This window comes from Brachyistius frenatus, unplaced genomic scaffold, assembly GCF_029030835.1.
Source record: "Brachyistius frenatus isolate BFR_SWC_R1_liver_20210118 unplaced genomic scaffold, ASM2903083v1 Contig_98, whole genome shotgun sequence".
NCBI lineage: Eukaryota > Metazoa > Chordata > Actinopteri > Embiotocidae > Brachyistius > Brachyistius frenatus.
Window position 1 is genome coordinate 1,293,197 of NW_027210697.1, and position 26,015 is coordinate 1,319,211.

General features: G+C 42.7%; 1 protein-coding gene across 4 annotated transcripts in view; it reads right to left on the reverse strand.

Moving 5' to 3' along the window:
* ephb2b (eph receptor B2b) overlaps positions 1-26,015 on the reverse strand; it is a 126,330-nt gene that overhangs the window by 12,681 nt on the left and 87,634 nt on the right. Inside the window, exons 5-11 of one of the 4 annotated variants that reach the window (XM_069711228.1) lie at positions 23,331-23,666; positions 8,970-9,094; positions 7,477-7,639; positions 4,869-4,977; positions 3,485-3,549; positions 1,633-1,746; positions 1,231-1,478 (exon numbers count right to left, since the gene is read on the reverse strand). In XM_069711228.1, coding sequence (XP_069567329.1) covers positions 1,231-1,478; positions 1,633-1,746; positions 3,485-3,549; positions 4,869-4,977; positions 7,477-7,639; positions 8,970-9,094; positions 23,331-23,666 — 1,160 coding nt within the window. Of the gene's footprint in view, positions 1-1,230; positions 1,479-1,632; positions 1,756-3,484; positions 3,553-4,868; positions 4,978-7,476; positions 7,640-8,969; positions 9,095-23,330; positions 23,667-26,015 lie in introns of all 4 variants that reach the window. The other 3 variants (XM_069711226.1, XM_069711227.1, XM_069711225.1) reach the window with 3 other exon arrangements.

A 26,015-nucleotide genomic window follows, 5' to 3' on the forward strand; every position in this document is an offset into this window, starting at 1 on the left:
AGTTTCGGTCGGACTTAACAAACTGTAATTAACAATGTTTTAATGATATCCAGAGGTGGAGGAATGTGCAACAGACAACTGTTTATTTTATCCAACAACTGTTGGTGGTAAATTTACTCAGGTGCAGTTAATTAACGTTAATTCTGCGAGTTGGCAACTAAAAAAAAAAAAAAACCTTAGCTTGTTTTCTGATTAATAATACTGTCTTTGCATAGCGGGGGTGATCGCCTCTCAGCAGTTTTTGACAGGTAGTTAGCAGATAGCTCGGCAGTTGTGTAGCGAAACAGACAACGTTGGACAGAGTCATCAGAAACCCTCATTAAGCCGAGATCGCCATATCAACTTTCTCAGCTTGTCTCAATAAAGGCTTTGAATTGAGACCTCCAAGCTTCAAAGCAGTGAAGCAGCTCGTCCTGTCAGTTCGAGAAGCTAACGTTACTGTTAGCACAAACAGCTCAAGTGTAGTGTAGTTTCTTTCGATGTCAGTCTGATATCAAACATTATTAGACCATATGGCCAACTATTAGTAGCAATGATTAATATTTCAATATTATTGTGCAATGGTAAAACCAGAGTTTATTTAATACTATGTACATCATAAATTAGTTTAATTTGTTGAAAATAATTGCATTATTATCAGTCAGACCACAGGCTGTACATAAAAGTGTTCGTAGCTTCCGGGTCTGACAAATGAGGCAGATGCGGAAGTGCATTAAACTGCAATACCACCGAGTGCCACTAGAGGTCGGCTCCAAAAGGCCTCCGGCTCCATAGACTCCCATTCAACTAGTCTCATCAAATTCTAAGTCAATACATTTTGTTCCACGAGTTTTTTGGGTTTTCTAGCTAAAGTCACACTTTCTTATTCGTTTTCTGGCGGCTCATCTAAAAATAATCCCGTCATTAACTAGAAATTAAGCTTCAAAAGGCTGTGGTTTTTGGGGAGTGTCTGTTTGATTGACAGGCCTGTGATGCAGTCACGTTACAGCTATCAGTGGGCGGGACATAGTCTTGCCAGGTTTCCAATCAGATCGACCGCTAGCTCCTCCCCAGCTCGTCCAAATGCGGTCACTTTCGGCTCCAAACCGCTCTGAACTGGCAAGATGTCGCCGGCCAAAATCCGAACTCGAGGCTTCATAACAGCCGTTTCCAAACTATTGGGTGATGTCACTTTTGGTTGCCGCTTGGCATAGAAACAACAAGAATAGTAAAAAAAATATGCTTGCTCACCCTGAGGAAGGAGTCCAGAGACCCATTCTCCATGAACTCAGTGATGATCATGACCGGACTGCTCTTGGTGACCACGCCTTCCAGATGAATGACGTTAGGATGGTCAAACTGGCCCATGATGCTGGCCTCGCTCAGGAAGTCCCGCCTCTGCTTTTCTGTGTAGCCGGACTTCAGAGTCTTAATGGCCACGAACATCTCCCTCTTACCTGGGAGCTTTAGGTTGCCACTGCACACTTCCCCAAACTCTCCTGCACAAACGTTACGTGGGAAGAAAAAAAACGCTCGATTAAACTCAGAGTTACATGAGCAACTAATAGCAGATTTCGTGTTTCTACTTATATTTAGAAATCAGCTAACAACACGATGTATTCCATGCACGTTTCAGTCAGATTTTTCCATTACCTGCACCAATGACCTGTTCAATCTTCACACAGGATATATCAATCTCCTTGGCAAACTCCCTCACAGCCTCGTTGGGGTCCTCATACGTGAACGGATCAATATAAATCTTCATTCCTGGAGTCACTTGGAAAAACGAAAGAGGGACTATAATATTTGATTCTTTTGGTCATAGTTACACGCTTGTGGGGTCCGACAGTCAAATGCACTCAGGCACATTAACAATCAATTCACCTTGCATTCACACATTCCTGTACAATCACACAATTTCATATTTGACATTCGGGCGATGAAGGTTGAAAGATGGAGGAGGTGGTGTGATTAGGAACGGTGGTTATGACTGGTGCCTCATGGCTACTGTGTGTGGCTACTCAGCCAGCAAGGACATGGTACCCCCCGGTCCTCATAGCTGTGATAAGGCAGGTTAATATATATATATCACCTCCTGTGAGTCATAGTTCCATTAGCACTCAGGAGAGAAACCTGGGCCCTATATCAGCATCGCTCAGCTCCACTCCAAGAAATAAATTGGCTATCCTAAGCCCTGATGCCAGGTAAATTGGCTTAAGGTGGCCTTTAAGTGTTCAGGGACTTAAGTGTCCCGAGTTTTAAATCCGATTATTCGGCTCATACCTCCACATCAGGCCTGAGGCTGTTTGAATGGGTACTGAACTCATGCCTAGGCTGCAGAGCGAGAGGAGCATGCACACTGCCCCAAAAACCTGGCACACTGCACCGAAGAAACATGCTGCAGAGATGAACAGATGGAGAGGATCGCACCGAGCAAAACCCCCCATTACTAAAACCCTACAGTCTCCTCCCGAGCCGAAACACTGTTCAGCAGACCACCTTCCCGCGATGGCAAAGACCACCAAAAAACAAGGGGGCAGACGCCTGAACTGTGAGTGGTGTGTGGACAGGATGCACACAACACACGTTGGCTTCTGATGGTAAATAGCTGTGAAATACCCGATGCCTTTTCACTGGCACGCTTCTCAATAAATCACAAACAGGACGTCTTTGCACAGCACGACTGAATTCTGTTGCGAAAGCTATTACCTTTAGAATGGAATTTACGAAATGAAAAACAGATGGAGCAGGGTGATACATACACAATCAAATAAACAAATTAAGATCGGGTCATAAGCGTAAACCGGGAACTGATCTGTGTTCTTTTAAATTGGGCAGGAGGAGGACAGATTAGCTTTAATATCTCAGACAGAGCCGTGCTGAAATTACTTCTCAGCTCTTTCTCCCAGATTTATCTCTGTGCTACTGTAGGGCTATGAAGAAAGACAATCATGGAATAATTCCATTCATTCGCCAACTCTTTTGAATGTAATAACAATGGCAGATGACTCATGTGCATTAGCATGCTAATGGCCTTAACGTGAATGAAGACTGACCTATTTCCGGCACAATAGATTTACTTAACTATGAAATGTGATGCACAGAACACACACTTGAACGCTGGTTTTGATGTGTTTAAATCCCGGCTCTGAGTGGGCAGAGTCGAACAAGAGGCAAGATTACTCGTAAGTGTGTGTGTGTGTGTGTGTGTGTGTGTGTGTGTGTGTGTGTGTGTGTGTGTGTGTGTGTGTGTGTGTGTGTGTGTGTGTGTGGTGGGTGGTGGGGGTGTAGGTGGGAGGGGGGCAGCAGATAAAGCAGCGCTGTGCAGGGCCGTAGCCAAGGACACCAGCATGCAAGGTGGTAGCCATGGAGACAGGTGTGTGAGGCAGGAGTGTGCTGAATGAGAGCCACGGAGATGACTATGTGACACGGTAGTCATGGAGACAGGTGTGTCTGGTGCTGAAGGAGGAATCGAGCAGAAAGGGAGTGGTGGTGGTTTACTCACTGTGGCCGCTGGTGTAGTGCTGCAGTTTGTCTGTGTACTCGGAGTCGGCCCTGTCGAAGCCACGCCTCCTGGGGGAAAGACAAAGAACTCTAGCTCTGGCTCAAAGACAGGGAGCAGGGAAAGGGGGAGAGACACAGATCAAACACCCCCAGGTCCACCTCCACCGAAGATACACCACCGATAAGCCAGGACTCAGTCGGTGGAGGAGCATTTGTTTTATTTGCTTCACTGAAGAAGGTATCCAGCCGTGCGGCCACACTCCACAAAGATATCTTCATTTTTCTTTTATGTGCACACGAGCCGGGCAGCTGAATAAATTGTTCCAAAATTATAGGTATGGCTCACAATTTGTCTGCCTTTTTAAGTGTCATACAATGAGGGGGAATGTGACTGTTTTTTACATTTTTGGTAGGTGAAAATGGTAAGCACATAAATATCATCAGTTTTCATGAATCAGTATGATGAATCGTGGTGTAGTTTTGTAACCTCAAAGCGACTGCAACAAAATGCGTTGGATAGCGTAAGAAAGAGGAGCATTAAGTGTTTTTAACAGGACAGAAGAAAGATCTATTAGGCTGAATGTCTTCATCGTAGATAAGGAAAAAACAATCAAGTATAAAGTGGTAAGTTCAAACTGTATAGGTCAATTTATCCAGTTCACAAATTCTGTCCCTGACTCAACAGTCCCAACCGTCATATTACTTTATACTTAGATGAAAATGTGCGAAAAAGAGAGCATTATATCAGATTAGGATATAATGCTCTCTCCAGATATATGGAACAATTTGCTATATTTACCTTTTAAAGTAATTGTATCATCCAACTTAAAAAAAAAAAAATCTGTAATAGTTTTCAAATTTCTCAATCACAAACACCCTCATTTTGTCTATGGCGATATATTGCATGTTAAAGAGCCTGTCTACCACATAATGAAATATACCTGCGGAAATCTGCTACAAGAACATATTTCTTAGAGAGTATTCAGAATTTCTTCTCAGACATTCTTTTGTGAATGAAAATACTGTGCAGGTGCTGACCGACACTTTCAATATGAGTTGACCTGGTGGGAACTGATATCCTAACCTTGGATTATAAACTTTTGATTCCCACTGAGCAGAAGTGTGAACAGAGCTTTGATTTTAGAGACGCTGACTTTTACTCTGACTGCTGAAAGACTGGAATTTATCATGAATGGATATATTTTAACTGAGGTGTTTTTATCTGTACAACTCTGATTTAAGAAGCCAAAAGATCTCGTGGAACTTTACTTAATAAAAAAACACCAACAATTTTAAAGGAAAAAGTACCTGTTTTCATGCTGCAGTAGTTCAGATGTTATGTCGGGGGAGCATTTTTTATAGAATATGCACCAGGACTGACTCACCGGTTGCAGACGATGATGATGACAACCACAGCGATGAGGAAGACCAACCCAGCAGCTGCCGAGCCGATGATGAGAGGCAGCTTCTCCTGAATGCTGGTGTTGTATTCCTCTATAAAAAGAAGAAACCCAAAGATAAACAGAATGCCATGCGCGCGCGTGCATGCACACACACACACACACACACACACACACAATCACACTCACACACGCAGAGTCACAATCTGAAACATATGGACGAGCATCTGAGCCGCTGCATACAGTATGGAGGGAGCAATGGGTGACAGACAGACATACGGCCGGGTGAACCGATGAGCATCTTGGCATCTTGACTGGCTGCGCGGACCGTTTTCCAAAGCAAACTGAATGAGCTCAGATGCCGCAGATACGGACAAATCATCTGGCAGAATGTGTGTGAAGTGAGGAGAGAGCGTGTTTGGGTGAGACCCAGACTGGTCACACAGCCAAGAATGGCAAAGCAGCGACTGAATGGGGACATAAGAGACACGGAGCCAGATTCTTCTCTTCAGCACCACAAATGACACACAATTTCACAGTGTTCGCCAAATACACTGGTGGGTGAGTTCCCCAGAGTTTTACCTGCTCCTCTGAAGCATAAATACCTCAATTTATGTGGCAAATGACGTTTAATCAGTCGCTTATAACACAATGTAATATTTAGTTATTTGTAGATTTAACTAGTTTATTACATGTACAGCATTCACCACCAACTACAACTTGTCCTATGAAGGCATTTTAATAGAAAAGAACATTTACATATTTAATATATATATATCATTATTTGTTTTCATAGTTAAACGTTGGTCGGATATGTTTTGCCCACATTGTTAAAAAGACATGATGAACTCGTTAAACCTTCATCAAGGTTGGAAAAATCCCAAAGGACTGAGTACCAGTGATTGACAGAGTGCTGAACTCTTTGAACTCTGCAGAGAACTGCTGGTTTATTAATGTCCTTTTACATTTGTATTCCTTTTAACTTTGAACTAGAGTTGCAGGGTTCCTCTCCTAGCATTGATTAAACCTGCAAAAACTTACATTTTTTTTAAATGTTTTTTTGTCCAAGAAAAAATATATGCCTTAAAGTGGCTTAGATGTAACACTACACCTTAAATGTATTCAGTAGGAGTAGATCTATGAATATGTAAATTATCCCCTCCTCTATTTCCATCCACCACTCTGCCACCCGCCTGCAGCTCGATGACATAGAAAGCCCGACATCGCAAAATGACTGGATTGGTTCCTTTGGTATGTGACGTATGAAACCATGGCTGTCTGAATGTCTGAAGTGTTCTTGAGACTGTCAGTTCCAAAGTGGAAATGCTCAGCCATAGTTAACAAAGTTAAAAACTAGATTTTTTTTTTTTTGGTCTTTAAAGTACCATAGCTACAGTATTAATTAAAATGTTCTGTTATGAAAAATGGATTTTAATATCTGCAGAAGTACAGGTAATTAAAAAAAACAAACATGTTTAACTTTCTTAATTTAGACTTTCTGATAATTATTCCCCTTTACTTTTAAGTATTTCCTGAGCTGCACTTATCACAAGGCCTGCATTATACACATTAAACTATATTAATCAGGGTATCCTTGCAGCATAAACGACAACAGTTTTTCACTGTGAAAATGCTTTTCAGTAAAAAAAAACAAATATAATTGAGCCTTATACAGGAGGAGATTTGTTATATTTGAACAGGGGGATGGCCCAAAGGGGAGCATTTATCAACACACAGCGCAGTTAGTATACTGGTATCTCAGTGCCATAGATTGTAATTAGCAGAAACCTCAGTCAGATAAAGAATCAAGACAGGAAGACAACACTAACATAATCAACTGAACAAACATCTCTGTGCTCTCTCTCTGCTGAAGAAGGAGGATGGCAGGTTAACAAGAAGAATCCATTTTGGTCATTTTGCTAACAAAGGAGATGGCATCCCCCTTCAAAACGCCTACAGGCCTTATATATCCTCAATGTACACAATATTTACAGTTAAGAGTCAGTTGGCTACATCGTCAGTGCTGGGATCTTCGCGTGTGGCAGCATCAAGCATGTGTGTACGAGACTTCAGACTAATGACGGCCCTGGGCACGGCAGGCTGAAGGAAATGAGATGTTCAGAGGGGAAAACCCAGGCCCGACTCTAACATTAACCTACTTGACTGATGTTTTCTGAAAGTTCCCTCTTCTCTCGGTCGTGTACAAAGATAAGACTTCGACCTCATCCTTGACTTATGGTGGAAAATGGAAAATAAAAATATCTCTTTGGCAAGAAATGAAAGAAATTGTCTTTACACACTTTGTGTAAGGCGTAAGAAAAAATAAATCTTGAAGGTTGAATATCAATAATTCAACTATTAAATTAATTTGATGTGTGGGATCTTTCCTAATAATGAAAATGACATGAAGAAAATAAGAAAAGGATTTGAAGCCACACTAATCTGCTTTCAGAGTATTGTTTACTCCAACATGCTTCCTCCTCATCCCCGCAGCTGTCTGAGCCCGCACTCTACACCGTGGTGTGTCGACGGGCCACGCATGAGAGGTGATAACAACCCTGCGTGCTCTGGTGAGCGTCGGCTGAATTCTCACCCTCAGTCATGGTCTGGAAGTACAGTTTGCCACTGTAGCGTCCAAACCCGGCGACGGTGCGGGCCCGGACCTGAAACACGTAGATGCTGCCTGGCTTGAGGCCACGGATGACCACGGTGTTGGTCTGGCTCCTGATGGTGGTGGAGTTATACTCTGATTGGTCCTGGGAGAGGAAAAAAAATAAATAAATAACACGTTGAATTTGAGCACATTAGTAATTACAGTGCAATTGGAAAAGGCTGAGAATTATAAAATGCCACATGAATAAATTATATGTTATGTTGGAGTAAAATTCAGGAGGGACAAATGACTCAACAGTATCAGCGAGCAAAGCATTCACACTCTGCACTCACAAGACCCCAGAAGGGATTTAAAGAAGTTTTGATCTCGACACTAAGAGGTGATTTTTCCTTCTATTTTAATGCGAAAGCAAAAAAACAAAAAACGATGTTGCATTAAACTAAGTTCTGTTTTATTGTACTGTACCTGAAATATTTAGAGCTGAAATAAGCTGTGACATATATCTCCTGACATCTTTACATTTATTTTACAAACATTCAAAATATTCTCGATAGAACTAATAGATATAATTTGCTTTCTCAAAAAGCGTAATGTTCGATAAAGCAGCCGCAAATATCCAGCAGCTGCCGTTAAGAAAGTAGACTCGGTGGCAGTTTCAGGTCAGGCGGCTTCTCTGAGCCATGCCTTCTGATGATCAGAGCTGCGTTTCACTGTCATACTCCTCTTCTCCAGAACGCTGACAGGTTTGAGAGCGCAGACTGAGACTCTTTTAGCTGCTCCCTTCAACCCACCGCTCAGCGCACACTTCAGAGCCACAGCAGGGGCCAGGACAATTGTTTTGACAGCTCTCTCCAGCAGTGTCAGAAAAGGGAATTATACTCAAAAGTGGAACAGCTAAGCATGTAGACGAAAGCTGAGCAAACGCTGAGTATATGCGAGCGTGCGCACGTGATCGTGTTGTTGTGTCTGTGAATGGCCACATGCGCTTACGCTATCGCTGCCCTTCCAATCGGCGCACATTTGTGGCTGTTGGTGTTCTTGTGAGAAAGTATGCTGATTCGGAGGCGCTTGCCCCTTAAAAAACTATTTTTACAGCAGTCAGCGTACCATTGTTTCAACCACAAGTCTCTGCGCATCAATCCCCAGTGGCACTGCTGCAGGGCTGAGCATGGTTTCCTTTCCTAGTGACTGACCGTGATTATAATTGAAAGGGAATGAGCACAAGTTCCAAGCAATGCGCAGAAGCTCTGTTTTCATGCCTCCTAGGATCTGCTGTTATGCAAACGAGCGTGAGGAGATATTTTGAATATAAATGTGCAACTAAACAAAAGAGTCAGTTTCAACCATTAGGGCATGATTTATTTAGCCGGATAGGGAGAAGGGGGACGTAGAACTCATGTTTTTATGGATCAGTGAGGCCTCGCAGAAAGAAAGTCTCTTCGCGCCCTTGAATAAATGTGCATGAATTGTACCTTTTCGTAACACTGCAGCTCGTAGTCCAGGATGACTCCGTTGGGCTGGTCCGGCTGGGACCAGGTGAGGGTGATGCTGTCCACGGTGCGGCTGACCTGGTGCATTATAGAAACAGTGGATGGAGCTGTGAGGAGACAGAAAACGGTGCGTTAAGTGTAAAGCAAATCAATCACTACCAGCTTCACAGTCACGCGTGGCGAATTTTACAGCATCTTTAATCTCAGCCAAACACTGGCTGCTGCAAAGGTGTAAAGCCATAAAATCTATATAATATACTGCAGTCTCTTGTTAGAGACTTCCACGGTTAGACACACACTGCAGGTTGGCAAGTCACAACACTTGCTAAACCACATAATCAGACTCGCGGGACTTCCCAGTATGAAAGGTGATTTTCATGGGATTAATTTATGCTTGTCATCCCATTGATAACAGACCACCCTCATTTTAAAATCACCAGACCACCATGTATTACACGAAGGAAGCTCTTTTTTTGCCAACTAAACAAACAGCGTAAATCACAAGAGACACAACATGCCTTTCGTGCTGCTTCTTTGTCATTATGTCACGTTATAATTTTATTTAGTTTAGTTCTTTGTACATGACAGCACAAAAGCAAGTTGATGAGGTTTTTGAACTCTTACAAATACGCGTTTTAAATAACGGCCAACTATTTTTACAATTCCAACATTTAGAGGCTGAGTAACTGTTTGCGAAGGAACGGCATTACTAGTCAAGTTTTAAGTAAATTGGATTTTTAAAACACGCTTCATACTTAGTGTAATGTCATTTTATATTACTGGTAATATAATAAAAACCATTGGTATAATCATTTAATAGAAGCCTGTAAATTACCCAAAATGCAATCGCCTATAGCAAGTCTACTTCTCTTATAAAGCCATTCAATACAAAATAATGCTTGTTTTGGGCTTTTTTACGAAACTTTCATGAATTTTACAACAACTGAGAAGAGATGGAAAAAGCTATTTTTAAAGTTGTGACATTAATGAGGATTTATTTCTTTACTCCCCCCTCCCCCCTGTCCTCTCCTCCCGGGGCAACAAGTACAATAATTTCACCCCATTAGATGATTTTATTTACATATTTTCCACAGACAAAATACTCACTTGTCGACTACATGACTTGTTAGCTACATCATGGGTGGCCTACTATAGTCTTACCAGCCCAGTGACCCTAAAATTTTGTCAGGTCAGAGGGGGCGTGATCACCTCAAGTCATCCAACAACCATTATGATTAGTTCAGGGTGCTGCGGGTCAGTGTAAAGCTAAGAGAAGCTGAAGATAAAAAGCTCTGCCTGGGAAGCCTGGCACGGCCCGCAGGCCTCCATGTTTGAGCCTCTGTGTGTGTGTGTGTGTGTGTGTGTGTGTGTGTGTGTGTGTGTGTGTGTGTGTGTGTGTGTGTGTGTGTGTGTGTGTGTGTGTGTGTGTGTGTGTGTGTGTGTGTGTGTGTGTGTGTGTTTGAAAGAGTAGGGTGGGTTGAGGTGTCAGAAAAGGAGGGGTGTTGGGCAAGATTTATGGACACCGAGCCCCACGCTCATCCCCTGCAGGCCCGTGCTGCACACACACACACACACGCAGCCCTCAGCCAGCAACACAGTGGCTCCCCTGAGTCCCAGCAATAAAGTCAGAAGTCTCTCCGCCGGCACGCGTTCTCTATGGAAAATCCACTGACTGGAAAACTACAACTGCCACGCCTCTATAATCTAAGACTCTGGGGCTCAATGTGTGTGGCTTTCACGTGTTCTATGTAACTTATTTACCTGCAGTTTACAACTCAGTATGAAAGACACATCTTTGTAACTTCCGTCCTGAAGCAGGGGAGAAAATACAGCGTGTAAGTGACCAGTAACTTAGATTCGATGATACAAAAAAAAAAAGGGCCTTTTATAACCGTACTCATTCTCATTAACTCATCAGCCGAGCCTCGCATGTCCTCTGACCAAAAACAGAAGCATCCATCTGACGCAACAAATTATGATGTCTCACATAACCAGGGGACTGACTATGTCCTCGTGTGCTGCTGCCGCTGCCAGAAGATAATAAATCGAGGCTCTGGGCTTCATCTCCGCAAAGCACTTAAATCATGACGGGCTGTGACTCTGCGACGCGCGCGCAATCGTGCCTCTATCCCGGAGCCAGAGGTACAGTCGTGTATACAGTATCCAGTCAGGACAGCAGTCTCAGGAATCTCCTCCATCTCAAAGTAGTTTGTTTGCAGTCACAAGACGACAGCCTAATAAGGCAAACAGTTACTCTAAGGGGAACTCACGAGTATCCCATTACGGATGTACATATATTCAAGACTGCCACATGGCCTTTTCCTGCATAGCATTTCCATTAAACGCACGGCACAGCCATGCCTAGTAACCTGATCCAGGGCCGGGGAAACAAAGGCAGCTCATGTATTCATGTACAGAGGATGGACGCATGCCAACATGAAAAGCTGTTGCAGGGGGGGAACACTGTGGTTTTCTTCTGTTAAAGGACAACTTCCAGACAGCCAGAGTGGCAGTCGCCATGTCTGGGCTCAAGAAAACCGATAAGGGGGTGGTGTAACTGGAAACAAGCTGAGATTAAATTAAAGGAAGACAAACACTGAGTAAAAACATGAAGTGTTGAAACATTAGGCTTGTAGAGAAAAATAAAAAAAAGTTATCCTAAATAAAAATCCAGCTGTGCCGTGTATTTCAAGTCAATTCAGAACACACATTTCAAGCTAAGCTGACGTTCCACCAATTGACCGAGGAATGCGGTGGTATGCCAAGTCAACGTTTCATTGCAGTTAAGGCCTACAGCACTGATCCACATATGAAAACCATTTCATACATTTAATTTATGTACTCCAAATCTACAAGTCTCCATTGTATTCTAAATCTTCTAGTGAAGCTCAAATTTTTCTTCCGCAACTTCATCTGTAATTTAAAGGGTTGCGTAAATACTTGGTTTCCATTGTGTCAACATCAGTCACCGAGTTATGCCACTAAATACATGTTGTAGCTGTTTAAGGCCATTATCTTTGTTATTATAGTGATTATTCTTAAATCATGTGGATTGTACCCCATTAAAGACAATTATAAATTAAAAGTGAAGACGTGAGAACGCCTCTCTGTCGTTTACAGACGGCAAGCCAACTCCATGTCAAGTAAGATCAGTTTTCTTCAAAGTGGGTGAGCTGCCCTTTTCATTGGATTCTTTACTTCTTGGTTTTTCTCGTTGAATGCTCTATTCACTTCCTTAAAACTAATGAAGCAGTTATAATGACAAAGACAGGGATTGTAAGTTCATACAATTAAATTAGATGGCTGAATTGGAAAGATAAATGGTGGAAACGAACTGGGGTATTTTATGAGTTTCTCATGTACCACAGAGGAGTGCGAGAGTGGACACAGGAGCACTATAGAAACATTTACAGCTCATACAATATCGTAGTCATAAGGACTTTTCTTTTGCTCAAACCAAGTATTTTGTTTGTGTGGGAGTATATTTTCACACCATTTTAACTATAAACAGATTGCCTTTAAATTATATTATCTTCACCGTACCCAAACTTAGAAAATAGCTTTAAGATAATCAGAATGACAATCAAATCAAATAATGACCATGTTGGGGCCAGAGGAGCGGTCGGGTATCATATTGCTTAATTCTGCGAGGATGGGAGGCCCCAGCTGTTGCCAGAGAATTAGGTTTCAGACCCTCACATTATTACTCAGGCCAGGATCTGATATGAAAGACGGTGCTTTAGAGTCTATCCTAGCATGACACGCTGGCCTTGGCCCAACAACACAGACTACAAAGGCTCTGTTTAGCTCAACATCTCTAATAGATGTTTCGCTGTTATGTTTGAATACCTTGTATGTTCCCTAATCAATTGAAGATGGAGTTTACAGGGGTATTTCCTCTCATTTAAATCCAAGCCAATTTAATAGGGCATGCTTCTGCAAACACACAGATGTGAAGCTTTCATCCGTCCAATTAATTTATGCCTCTGTAATCTTTTATTATACTCCACTCCTTTGGTGGGCCTCACCGCTTTCTTTGAAGATCTCCTCGTTTAAAAGTCCTGAATTTCTACTCTTTGGCTTCTATTAATAAGCATTCAACATGATGGGCATCTTCATTAAGCCAGGCTGATGAAGTGAGGCCAATCGTGGATGGATAGCAGCAGAGGAGGCTCAGTCGTAAGCTCTCATGTCCAAAACACCCCGAGTACACAGACCTCTAGGAATGAAGAGGGTCGTAAGATGCTTCGTGATCACATAGACTCATGTTTGACGGAGTGGGGGTGGAAAAATCACAATATTGGTTTTATTTCCTGCCGCTGACAGACAACGTCACCTGATTATTTTTGCTTTGGTTCTGTGTCGTTTTTTTTTTAGCAAGCACCCATTGGTTTGCGACGGGCCATTATGAAGATTTTGGCTGTGGCCATCTTGCTAGTCCCGAGCGGTTTGGAGCCAGACGTGACCATATTTGGACTATCGGGGAGGGAGCAAGCAGTGGATCGGACTCGATCTGATTGGAAACCTGCCGGGACTACGTCTCACCCACCGATAGCTGTAACCTGACTGCACCACAGGCCTGTCAATCAAACAGACACGCCCCCAAAAACACGGCTTTTTGAAGCTTATTTTCAAATTAATTACGCGAGTATTTTCAGATGGGCCGCTAGAAAACTAATAAGAAGGAGTGACTTTAGCTAACAACACCAAAGTAACTTGTGGAAAAAATGTCATGATTTTGTATTTCATGAGACAAGTTGAATGGGAGTCTGTGGAGCTGGAGGCTTTTTGGAGCCAACCTATAGTGGTCCTCGGTGGTATTGCAGCTTAAGGCACTTCCGCATCAGCCTCATGTTTCAGACCCGGAAGCTACGTCCACTTTTATATCCAGCCAATGGTCTTCAGAAACAACGCAACACAGAAAAGGAGGTGAAAAATATCCAACATTTGCTGGCACATGAACCCTCTACTTCTCAGAAAGTATATGTTTAAGACCTTTTATCTGCATCTTTCTTACATCCCACTGTGTCTGTAGCCATTTGGCTCTGATTTGATTAGACGTTCTGTTACACAGAGCAATGCTATGATTTGGAGAAGATGGGGGAGGTAGCGAGAACAGGTCAGGGCTCGTAAATCCCTTTTCCTTTTCATTGTAAAAATCAGTTTCCCCGCAGAGCAATCTCTCCCAGAGGGCCCGAACCAGCTGGTCCTCCACCAGGCTGCCACTGCTCCACGCTCGCAGACTGCCGTCCATTTATGAGCGGCACATCGAGATGTCTTAAAGGGAGAGGCCCATATTTGCATGTACTTTTAGCATGCTGGCAGCATGCCCTGTTTCCCCAGCTGCAAAGGATTGTGGGTTTTACATCTATAAAGATTTTCCAGCGCAGTAAAGCTACAAAAGTGAGATTTCAGTTCCTCAAGCTTTAAACCATCTGCACTGGAAAAGATTGGGGACTATAATACACTCATATACACCATAAGCTAATTCTAAAATAGGCACTTCGTGGGTTTGACGCGTTTTCAGATGCTTACAAAGGTTAGAGTTTAAAATCGAAGCCAATTCGGCAAATCTGCAGATGGAGGAAATGCAACGCAGATTAGTATGTGCGGAGACAATATTGCAGAGGAAATGAGGGACATTTTTAAAACCAAAAAAAGATTGATTCTTTGGGGATTTTCTGCTGGTGGAACTAATGAGAACATCCACAGTCATGAAGTCTTTTTGACTGAAAATATCAAGGACTACAGTAAAAACAACACCAAGGCTTTATCGTTCCTTCCCCAACGCAGCCTTGTATCTTGTATTTCATGAATATATGGGAAATTTGAAAAAAAGTTATGATTGTCTCCAATCAAAAGGTCTTTTAATGCAACAAATTCTCAAAATGCCATCTTTAATTAGTAGAAACTTGTCCCTAAAGAACCTTAATCTGTAAAAAAAAAAAAAAACAAACCTATTTAATTGTTTTAAATATTCTAGATAGACAGTAACAATAAAATCTTAAATCTACAGATCTCTTGCGGTCCTTTAGTCTCTCTGGGCCCATTTAGGCAGAACGTTTGAGCTTTCTGCCACAAGAATGTGGGATCCAGGTTCTGACTCACAGCTCTGGGGGAAACTGGAGTCTATTTAATCAGCAAGCTGCTTTTCTGCATTTAAACAACTTTCAAACTGGCATCTGTAAGGAGAAATAAAACTCCACACAGCACAGACTGTATGTCAGTTTTCTACAGTGTTGGAAAAGCAAGTGAGGGGTGCAACCTTCTATTTCTCTGATTTGGCTAGTAAAGCACAAAAACATTTCTCACTATAAATCTATTTTCCGATACTGTAGGGTTAAATCTATCTCTTGCCTTCATTGTGGTTAACATGACAATGACCTCATGTAAGTATTATATTCCTTTTAAGTATATTTCTTGGTCTGCTATTTACCACAACTGCACCAGCACACAAAAGATGTTAAATAGTTTTTTTTAATGACAATGTAATAAGCCAAAAACAACTAAACACTGTTTTTTGTGCAAAGAGGGACTCCAATTCTAAATCTGTTAGAAGAGAAAGCTGTACCATTACCATGAATGTACCACAAGTCCAAACAGAATCTGTCCTTTTCATAGCCAGTGTCACTGTCCTTTGGTCATTTCTCTGATTTGGCCATTAAAAAAAAAAAAAAAAAAATGTTTTACCAAGTTAACAGCTTAATTTGTAGTTCAAGAAGCAGACATGTTGTGTCATGGATTCACATGATTGAGTAGCTTTTCATATCACAACGGCCACTGCGATAAAATGAAGAATAAGAAAAAGCACATCTGAAATATGAACAGTTGGTGTGGGATCCTCCAAACTGGAGACCTCTTGAGAAATGTGAAGTGCCAATTATTTGACAATAATAATTTACGCAATGTCCTGATTTATGCTCATTCACATTCAACAAAAATTAGCGTCTAAGAGCTGTTAAGCTCCGTCAGTTCCTCTTGTTGCCACTCAGCAGCTCCACAGTAACAATTTCCTGACATAAACACGATGTGGAAATTGCACATGGTGCATCTGCTCCATTTCTATGTCGATGAGCAGCGATGACCTCTGGCTTAACGTCGAAGTCATCCTTATCTACACAGCGTGAGCGTCCTGCATTGAGTGGCACACAATAGCAAGGATTATAAAAGATCATCTCTGCTTATAAAGTTCCTGACCCCAATTTACACGTAAAACCTCAGAGACGACGAGGGTGGACGCAGATCACGTGGTCCGTGTGGATGTGTGTGAGCGAATGGAGGCCACATTAAAAAAAACGAGAGGTATTAGTGACATATGAGTAGGAACGGAGGGGTGGGTGGGGTGGAGGGGGTGGGGTAGGTGGGAGGGCTGTCATGTTCAAACCAGAAACTCTAGACAGCGGCAAAACGAGTCACTCAGACAATAATGACTCTGTTTTGCAGCCGCCTTCATAGGAATACATAATATATGTGTCAACAGGAATTTGAGTGTGTTTGGCAAACAGAAAGGGTGACGAAAGAAACAGAGACCAAAGAGACAGGCTTGAAAGAGACAGAGAGGGGGATTGCCATTGTGTTCATCACAAATCCATTTGCTTAATTGGTGGAGTTAACTCTATAAAGTTTATAGAAAAAATGCATAAATTAAAAAAACTGCTGGTTGGGTCACGATCCCTTTCTGCTTCATAACCTTTATTTATTATCTTTTTTTTAAATGATCCATGCTCTTGGATGTAAAATGTAAATATAGGGCTGCATTAAAACACGGCCAATTATTCAGGCATGTGGGTAGACAGCTAATGTACTCAACAATAATGAATCGTACATTCACGTTATGTCCCCTTTTACGGCCCACTGGTCCAAAAGATCACGGCCTTTTAACCTAGATTCATATGCATGCGATGGTTCATTTCCTATTCCTCCTCCTTGCACAGGAGAAACCCTGCAGATCACATCCCGAAGGAGGAGGAGGAGGAGGAACATATAATGTGCCCAGAAGAAAAAAGAAAAAAGAAAAAAATCACATGGCTACTGAATGATTTATGAACAAGATAAATTAGTTAACAAATTTTGACAATCCTTGTGCTGATTCTCTTTTGGGGACACATAATTAAATTCATATCACATGCATAGGTTATCTGATGAACCTCCCTGCCGGCCCTGCATACTGCTTACCACACACTTCATGGCTAACCCGATCCCTCTCTCTCTCTCTCTCTCTCTCTCTCTGCTGCAGTGCTCGTCTGAGTCGTTCTCTGTAAACATGTTGCTCGGTATCAACAGAACCGTGAGAGTGCTGGCGGACGTGCTGGCCGACGACCAGAGCAGCCCTTCTCTCGCGGCTCTGTCAGCGCTGAGCTTCAGGTGCACGCTGAGGCCTCCTGTCTGTCTGCCTGGCTGACCTACGCTGGCACCCACCATATGTGCCCTTCTTAACGCCTTCTGTCACTGTCACACCACACGCCATGTATACCGGTGGTCCCTGTCTGACTCTCCGTCTATCAGCCTCTTCATCTTTCTTTCAGCTTTTATCTCATCGAGCTCAAGTACACGGAGCTGAGTCTTGCTGAAAATCCACCCGCCTGATTGAGTTGCTGCTGCTGCCGCTCTGCTGTGTGTTTTCCTACTTTACTGCAGGTAAAATCTACCTCTTGCCTTAATCGTCTTTAAAATGACAATGACCCCACGTAATGAGGGGGTTTAGATTAATTTTAAGCAGATTTCCTGGTCTGTTATTTACCAGAACTGCACCACCATACAAAGGATGTTTAATAGCTTTTTTTATGACAATGTAATAAGCAAAAAGCAATTAAGGACTGCTTATTGTGCAAAAAATAATTATAATTCCTCACAGGTTAAAATTACTTTGCATTAAACAAAGGCAGGTAATCAATCACAAAGCCATGCCATTACCATGAATGTACCGCAGGACCCAACAGAATGTGTCCTTTTAATAGCCCGTGTCACTGTCCTTTGGTCAACAGTGTCGTAGCCACATTTGGCTTGCCTGGTGCACATTCTGGCAGCGCCGCCTGGCTTTGTACCAGTTGCTTTTCACACCACAGCTCTGGTAGCCTGGCTACAATGGACCTGGGCAATTTGGACAATAATTAAGTCATAAATCTTTCCCAGACCATATGAAAAGGCTGCATCCTTATTACCCCGCCACCCCGCCTCCCCACCACCACTACCCCCCTCCACTGAGTAATGTGGTTCACTTCCACAATCAGCCAGTTCAACTGATAAGAAACCAATTCAGTCCCTCTGCTTCTCGATAGCATTAGCAGCAGCAGCACGCTCACCTTGAGCTAATGAAATGCTTAAACAAATATGTCCTCTGGAATCTCATATACTCAAACACTACAGAATGCAATATACACGGTATATGGGGGATCTAATTCATCTGTTGTGCAATGCAGATTTTTGTTTTTCACTGAATACCGATGGTTTGTATTCAGGTAGGAGATAATCTCCACTGAAATTGATGACGCAGCAGCTCTCACGTAAGCTAGCACTGAACTGGCAGTTCCATTCTTGGCTATTGTTTGTGTCTTTACCTTTTTACGGCAGCAGTCTCACCTGTATAGAATTACAGGACAGTGCCTTCGTAAAAATCATTAATAACATATAGTGATGACGACAATTTCCACCAGACCCATGCCTTTCAAATATTACTGACAGTTAGAACACGAACCTGGATGATCAGACCTGAAATCAAACACTTGCTGAAATGTGTGCGCGATACGTATTATTATTCAAATATATACATTGTGCTTTTGATTGCGTCTATCCAGACGTTTGTCTGAGACCGCGTCAGAGCAGAAATGACAGGATAGTATGGTGAAGTCTATCAGGACTAAATCACATATCATCATGAAATGTTGATTAAACTTCACGATGGCAGTGAGGCTTCAGCGACAACTTTTATTTCATGCAATAATGAAAGATGAGAAGGGAACTATATAGGCTGATAATGTGTCCTCTGGTCTTCCTCTGTCTTCATCACGCACATCTCATATAGCGGGGTACTCTGGTATTGTCATTTAAAAGAGTTGCACAGTTGACCTTCATGCTTTATGACAATATTATCCCCAACCAACAGGTCATTCATTGTGCCAATTGTTTCTCAACTGCAAAAAAAAAATAAAAAAATGCTGCCACATCATATAAAGGGCATCAGATGATGTTTGGCACTGGAAAACTACCGGAAAATTAAAACTTTATTTTTTTTAATTAAAGGGCCCATATTTGACATACTTCCGGGGTTTTATTTGGAGTCTTGATATTCCTAAGAAAACAATTTTGTGGTTTAAAGTACCAAAAATCATCTCAATATAGTTTTACATCTTCTCTGTGGAGCTCTTTACCAAGAACAGGCTGTTTTCTGTTTGTGTCTTCGAGGCACGTCGATATCAGCGACCCTCTTCTGAGTGGTTGACATGCGAGTGATGCAGGTCAACCACATGTTCTCTTTGCTCCGCAGCAGAATAGCCGCTTCGTGTTTTCGACCATATAAAAGGTTGGACAGTGGGCGGTGCAGAGAACGAACAAACGACATGGCGTGTGAGTTTGTGATGTCACAAACAGTACAGTTGCTGAATAAAGGCTGTGGGCTTTTCTCTTTGCATTTTGATACTATCAAAATATTTATCCAGCACCTAGACCTGATTTATAATGAAAAAAATAAATGGAAACATGATTTTATACAATATGGGGTCTTTAACAGCTGATGCCTGCAGCCTCACAGCAGCCTGCCATCAACCTGTGACTCGTCTTTTAGGCTTCACCTTATTGGAACTTTATTTTATTTTTACTGAAATCAGTTCACCATAACATGACCATTGCCAACAAGAATGCAAAATAACAGACACAATGCTGATAGTCGCAATTGATCCCTAGGCAGGGAGGCACGATCTTAAGTGCACCAAGAAAAATTGAATTTGCTGCATTTTACTTTTCCTCTCATAACTTAAAAATTTTGAAACTTGCTGCTAAGTGGTGCACAGTTGTAAATCTCATCAACTGAGCAGATAATGTGCACCACAAACACCACGAAAAAACAGAGAAAGCATTCTCCCCCCATCACCACACAGAAGGGTGATCCCTTTAGGAGACCAGGACCCTGAGGCGCGTTAATAAAACTACACACTGTGTTTATTTGTATAGAAATGAATTATTAATTGGTTAACAGACTGGACTAAAATATTTAGTTAACACACAAAAAAACCTGCAGATGTAAGATCTAATGGAGAGTGACAGAAGCAGAAGCCGCTATTTCACAAGCACGATGCAAATACATAAGGACACAGTTAATACGTTTGTTACGGTTTAAAAATCTTGACTTTTAAGGACGAGGCTGGTTCTATATTTTACTTTCTGTCAACAAAACTTAAGACCAGAATCAACGTACGGTTAAGTCCATCTGTCTCTGACTTTACGATCCGGCCTGCGGCACTCTGAAACCAGCTCTTCAAGATTTACATCTTTAGTCGGGAATAAATGGAACTGAGGCAAAGTAATTTTCTAAAACAGATGGGAACTGGAGTTTACAGCATACTCACACAAGAGTACATTTATTAGGGTCTATTTTAAGAGGCGGATTAATACCAATTTCCTGTAATGAATATTTTTCGGCGGCAGATCTTTGCAATGACTGAAAAGAAACTGCAGTTCTTTGTAATTAAAGCTCCACAGAGTGGCCGATGTATGGAGATGTTTTAATAGTTTTTGGACTTATTGCTATTTTTATTTGACTTGCAATATTATTAATCCAAAACGGCTACAATAATGCCATATGTAAGACAGATCTCTGCAACGATTAAATGCAATAATACATTTATACTGTACGCATAATACTGCACCATATGCTGTTTGTGAGAGTGGTCCTGTACCACCTGCCAGGCACATTTAAATCACCTAGCAGCAGACACTTTAAGGCTCAGTTCGTGACATAAAGCGTCAGATTTGCAGCTCCGTGTCTCACACCTTCTGCTTATTTTAACGTCGTATAAGAGTAACATTTTAAAAACAGAGCGAAGCCAAAGTAGATGGCTTAACCGTGACTCATTATTCTTTCAAAAAGGCTTTGAGGCTTCACTTTGAGGGTCCTGCGTTTTCGACACAATACAAGTTGTGGTGACTTAGTCATATGCTTATAAAATGACCTCAAACACCATTCAGCCCGGCGGTTTGCCTTTTGTGTGGCATTACAGTGTGTAATCAAGAGCCGCACTTTCCAGGGCAATCAGGGCCTTTATCACAGAGGAACTGTCGCCAACCACCTACAGAGTGGGAGGATCAGCCCTGTGGGGTAAAAGAGTGTGGTAGGTGCTTGATTGGGTGTGGAAAGCGCAAAGTTTTGATCGCAACTCTCCGCCCTGCCGCCCTTCACACCGCCGAGGCACAGCTGAAGAGGCAGAAATGAGACTTAGACACTTTCACGCCACTCCCTTTAAATTTACTTATTTGTTTGCCGGTTTCATGCAATGCTGCAGCGTCTGGCCCAAAGCAAGTTTACTGAGCGATTAACACGCACGTATGCATGCAAAATTTCATAGACTGTGCTTTTTGCTTTTCCTCATCTCACGCTCTCATTTTCAGCGTATGAACGAGGCACAGAACCGCCTGAGGTAATTAGGGGTGACACGATGTTTATGTAACCTCCAAGCCTCACAAACCAGATGCAATTACGGGCTCCTGGTCCCCGTGACCCCCAGCCCTGTTGCGCAGCACCGCAAAAACTCCAATCCTGCGTCCCAGGAGTGAGCGGGGGAGCAAGGTGATGTGGGGGGGGGGGGGGAGACGAGGAGTGGGGGCGAGCAAGAGTTGAGTTCTTTTCACAGCTCCCTCTGACGCGAGCCCTCGCTGCCCTAATCCAAAGTGACGGGCACTTCAGTGGAGATGGAGCAGAGCCCCCCAATTTCCGCCAGGACCCCTCGGCAGGAGAAGCGGAGAAGCCAAGGGTTGGGGTGGCAGACTTATTGTGGCCCAGCGAGACAGAGCAGGGCAGGGGCCTCATTACAACGCTTAACTGCACTCACAGGCCCTCATTAACCCACCACACCAGTGACTCAAATCAAAACAGACAATAAAAAGGGGTCGGCGTGTGAATAAAGGCCTCTATTTTGGTGTGACAAGAGTTTCCGCATTGTAAAGGAGCACTTTATGGAGTTTTTAAACAAATAGATGTCGTAAACATTGAGGTTTGTTACAATGGATCAAATTAAGTGAAGAAATCTCCTCTTCTTAGATGCGGGCTTGCAACTTGTATACAATTCCTTTTTCACTGTAGGCATCCGGGCATTTGGGAATACCGGAAGTTAAACTAAATTATGACTACCGTAAAAAAAATAAGCACTAACACAGTGCATTAGGAAGCTCAGTCACATAAACCCCCCCAGTGGAGGGGGATTGGGTGATGAAAGATGACAGGCACTTAAGTATGCTGCCAATGGGATGTGAAGACAGTGCAAAGATAAAGCCCAGCCTGTAACCACCGCCCCCCCTCCCACCCTCCTTCCCCGCATTGCACCCTCACCCCCACACCCCCCCTTGAGGGGAAGCGAAGCTTGGCACGCCAAATGATGCGTTTCATAGAGACAATTAAAGGGCAAATCAATGCAGCTGCCTCAGTGAAATAATTACAGACGTGGCATCTGACTGCAGCCACGTTCACATGCTGAAAGCATGTAGTGTCAAAATAATTACAGAAGACACACGGACGATTTTAACAAATTTCTAGAAAATCAAAAATATTAAAAGGTTTATAACCCACCGACCAAGTTGTTTCTATTAGGCCTGCAGACATAATAAAATGTGGCTTTCTTGTGAATATTTGATGTCGTTTTTTAAACAAAGCAGCACATACATAGCATGTATATAGCTGTATACGAGTGTCATTCACTACTTTTTTAAAAAATTAATCCTAAAACCAAGAAGGTGGATGAGTATAAAGCTGTAATCAGGGGAGAGAGCAGCAAGTCTACTCTCAGCTCCCCAGTCTCAAATACGTAGTGATGAGGTCACACAGTAAAGACCAGCGGGCCATCACATTCTGTCACATCATCAGTGGTACAGATTTTACAGTTCTCAATCTGCATACATCACCACACAGGACAGGAACAAATCAGACGTAGAGGAGAGAGAGAGAGGAGAGGAGAGGAGAGGAGAGGAGAGGAGAGGAGAGGAGAGGAGAGGAGAGGAGAGGAGAGGGAGGAGAGGAGAGGAGAGGGAGGAGGAGAGGAGAGAGAGGAGAGGAGAGAGAGAGGAGAGGAGAGGAGAGGAGAGGAGAGGAAACCACATGGGGAATATAAAGTGCAGAAGAAGACAGATGGGCCCACTTACCAGCCTGGTTAGTGGTAATGTTGACGGAGGCATACTGAGGGGAGTAGGGGCTCTGATCTGACACCCCGTTGACAGCCTGCACCTCAAACGTGTACTGCGTGTGGGCCAGCAGGTCACTGATGTAGACCCGGGATTCTGTCAGGCCCAGCTGACGGGGTAAGAACTGAACGTTGTCCCCGCAGCGGGTGCAGCCTCCCCGGCCTCCGCCGCAGCTCTTGCAGATGATGTTGAACACCACGTCCTCGCGGCCGCCCGAATCTCGAGGAGCCATCCACTCCAGCATCACAGAGGTCTCATTCACGCTGGAGATCACAGTCTGCGGAGCTGAAGGCACAGCTGGAAAACACGGGACAGAATCCGGGGTTAGAAGATTCGAGAGGTGACGCAAATAGACAAACATTTTAGGACGGAGGGTCTTTGAACAAAATGTTGTGCATCCAGATGATTGCTTAGAAGTGCTCTTGTGTATTTTGTGAACCACACCGGAGTGAATGCTGCACATATCAGTTAGCAGTGTAACAGGTGTCCAAATAGTAATCAGGAAAAAATAGGTTGAATTCTGTATCTCGGAGTTTGGATCCAAACGTAAAGAGGCCACATTATTTGTGCAAACGAATTCAAGTTTGCATTAAATATAACAAAAACGTACGAACAAATTAAAGTGAAATCATTTTTCCCTTGACTTAGGTTTTAAGATATCCTGCTGATAAACAGACAAACAAAGCTGAAAACAGCTCTTTGGAGGATTTAACAATCTAATATTAGGATTGTCCACTCAAGATTTTAGTTGCAGCTAAAAACATTGTATGTTTACATTCAAGTGACAGCAGAGGCAAAGTAGGAAGTTTGGTGACGTTATTATAGAGAGACAAACTCCACATCGAGAGAAGTTTTTTATTGTATAATCAAAATGACTAAATCCCAATAAACTAGCAACAACTAGTAATTTCAACCTAAAATACAATGTTTTCTAAACCTTAACCTATTGCTTATATATTTTAACACAACTCATGATCTTTAGATGAAACTTGGTTGGTGGCTTTTCTGCCTAAACGTGACTTAAATCATAATGTTGACATCATACTCCGTAGTTATAGAAACAAGTATTGTTTTTCTGTTATTGTGCTGTTTTGTCTTTTTAATTTGCAAATTTAAGATCAACAAAACTCAGTGGTGGCTTTTACCCAGCAGCTAAAGATGGAATTAATTTAAGACAATAATTGCATTGTTCATTGATGAATGTTGTTTTTTTTTAATCAAAATATAAACAACAGTTATTTATAAAGGTTTAGGAAGGTACAGACAAATGATCTCATATACAGGTGTCGTTCCAGAGGACTTAAACAGTGATGTATTCTGATATTTAATTGGACTTTTCTAACACTGGTTGAACACCGAATGATATGAATTACTTGCCTTCTGCTGTTTGACATGAGAGTTTTTGTTTTAAGAGAAGAAAAAAACCCAAAAATCAGAGAAGACAGATGATAAAATGTGGTCGTCACTCATAAGTCAAAACGTCAAGGACATTTTACTTTGCGCTCTACAATCTGCAGCATTGATATGATTCTGTGATGGAAGTTGTGTCCTTGATGGCACCGAGGGTATAATTATGAACTCTACTTAAACAACCCCGGCACAAGAGGAGAGAAAATCCACAAGCTCGCAGGGATCCTGCAGCCTCTTTGAGGTCTGAGCTCCATTCCAAGCTGGCAGCGCCTCGTTCCCTTGGGATGTCCATTTACACTCTCTCATTTTCAATGCTGGTGTCCACTTTGTCAAGTGTTTTCTTAACATCTATTCTTGACATATTTTCTCATGGAGCATCGTATAGAGTTACTGCAGCGGAGAGAAACCTACTGTTTCTCCTATTGAGACATTCTTAGCAGCGAGGCATCACAGGGTGGAAACTTTCCACATGGCGCTACACGTTGAGTGACAGGCCAAACAAATAAACAATGAGAACTGTTTATCTTTTAGAGACATGTGCACCTAATTATGGCGGACGTATCCTGTGGGACTAATGAGATGAACAATTCCACTCCGCCCACAACATCCTAAATCTGAATCGATCACTTCTTATTTAACCTCCTTTTAATTGGCAGCAATTAACAGATCTCCGGCTCTGGAAGGAAGCCCACTGGAGTGGCCTTCTTGGTGTCTCTCAGAAACATAACTCCTCCTTGGCATCTCCTTCCCGGGGAGGAGGACTAATATCGCCCCCCCCCCCCATCCATTAGCTGGCGGGCCACTCTGATGGGCCCATTCCCTTGCTTTAATCAGGCCAGGCCCTGCTGCGTTTAATACGGGTGACGTGACGCTGCTGCTTTCTCATTCACAACAGCTGCTCAACTCCCATAGCCAGGCTTATGCAAATCTCCTTTGTTGGAGACCATCAAATCTTTTCCCTCCTCTCTCCCTTTCAACAGGCAGAGAGGGAGAGTGAGGAAAAAACACTACCGAAACGTTGAAAGGGGCTTCTTTTTTTTTTTCTTCTTCTCACTCACCCCCATTTTGTTTTAGTTAGACCACACTCTATGCACTGATTATCTGCCTCTCTGTCACACACACACACACACACACACACACACACACACACACACACACACACACACACACACACACACACACACACACACACACACACACACACACACACACACACACACACCCCTTCTCCTTCAA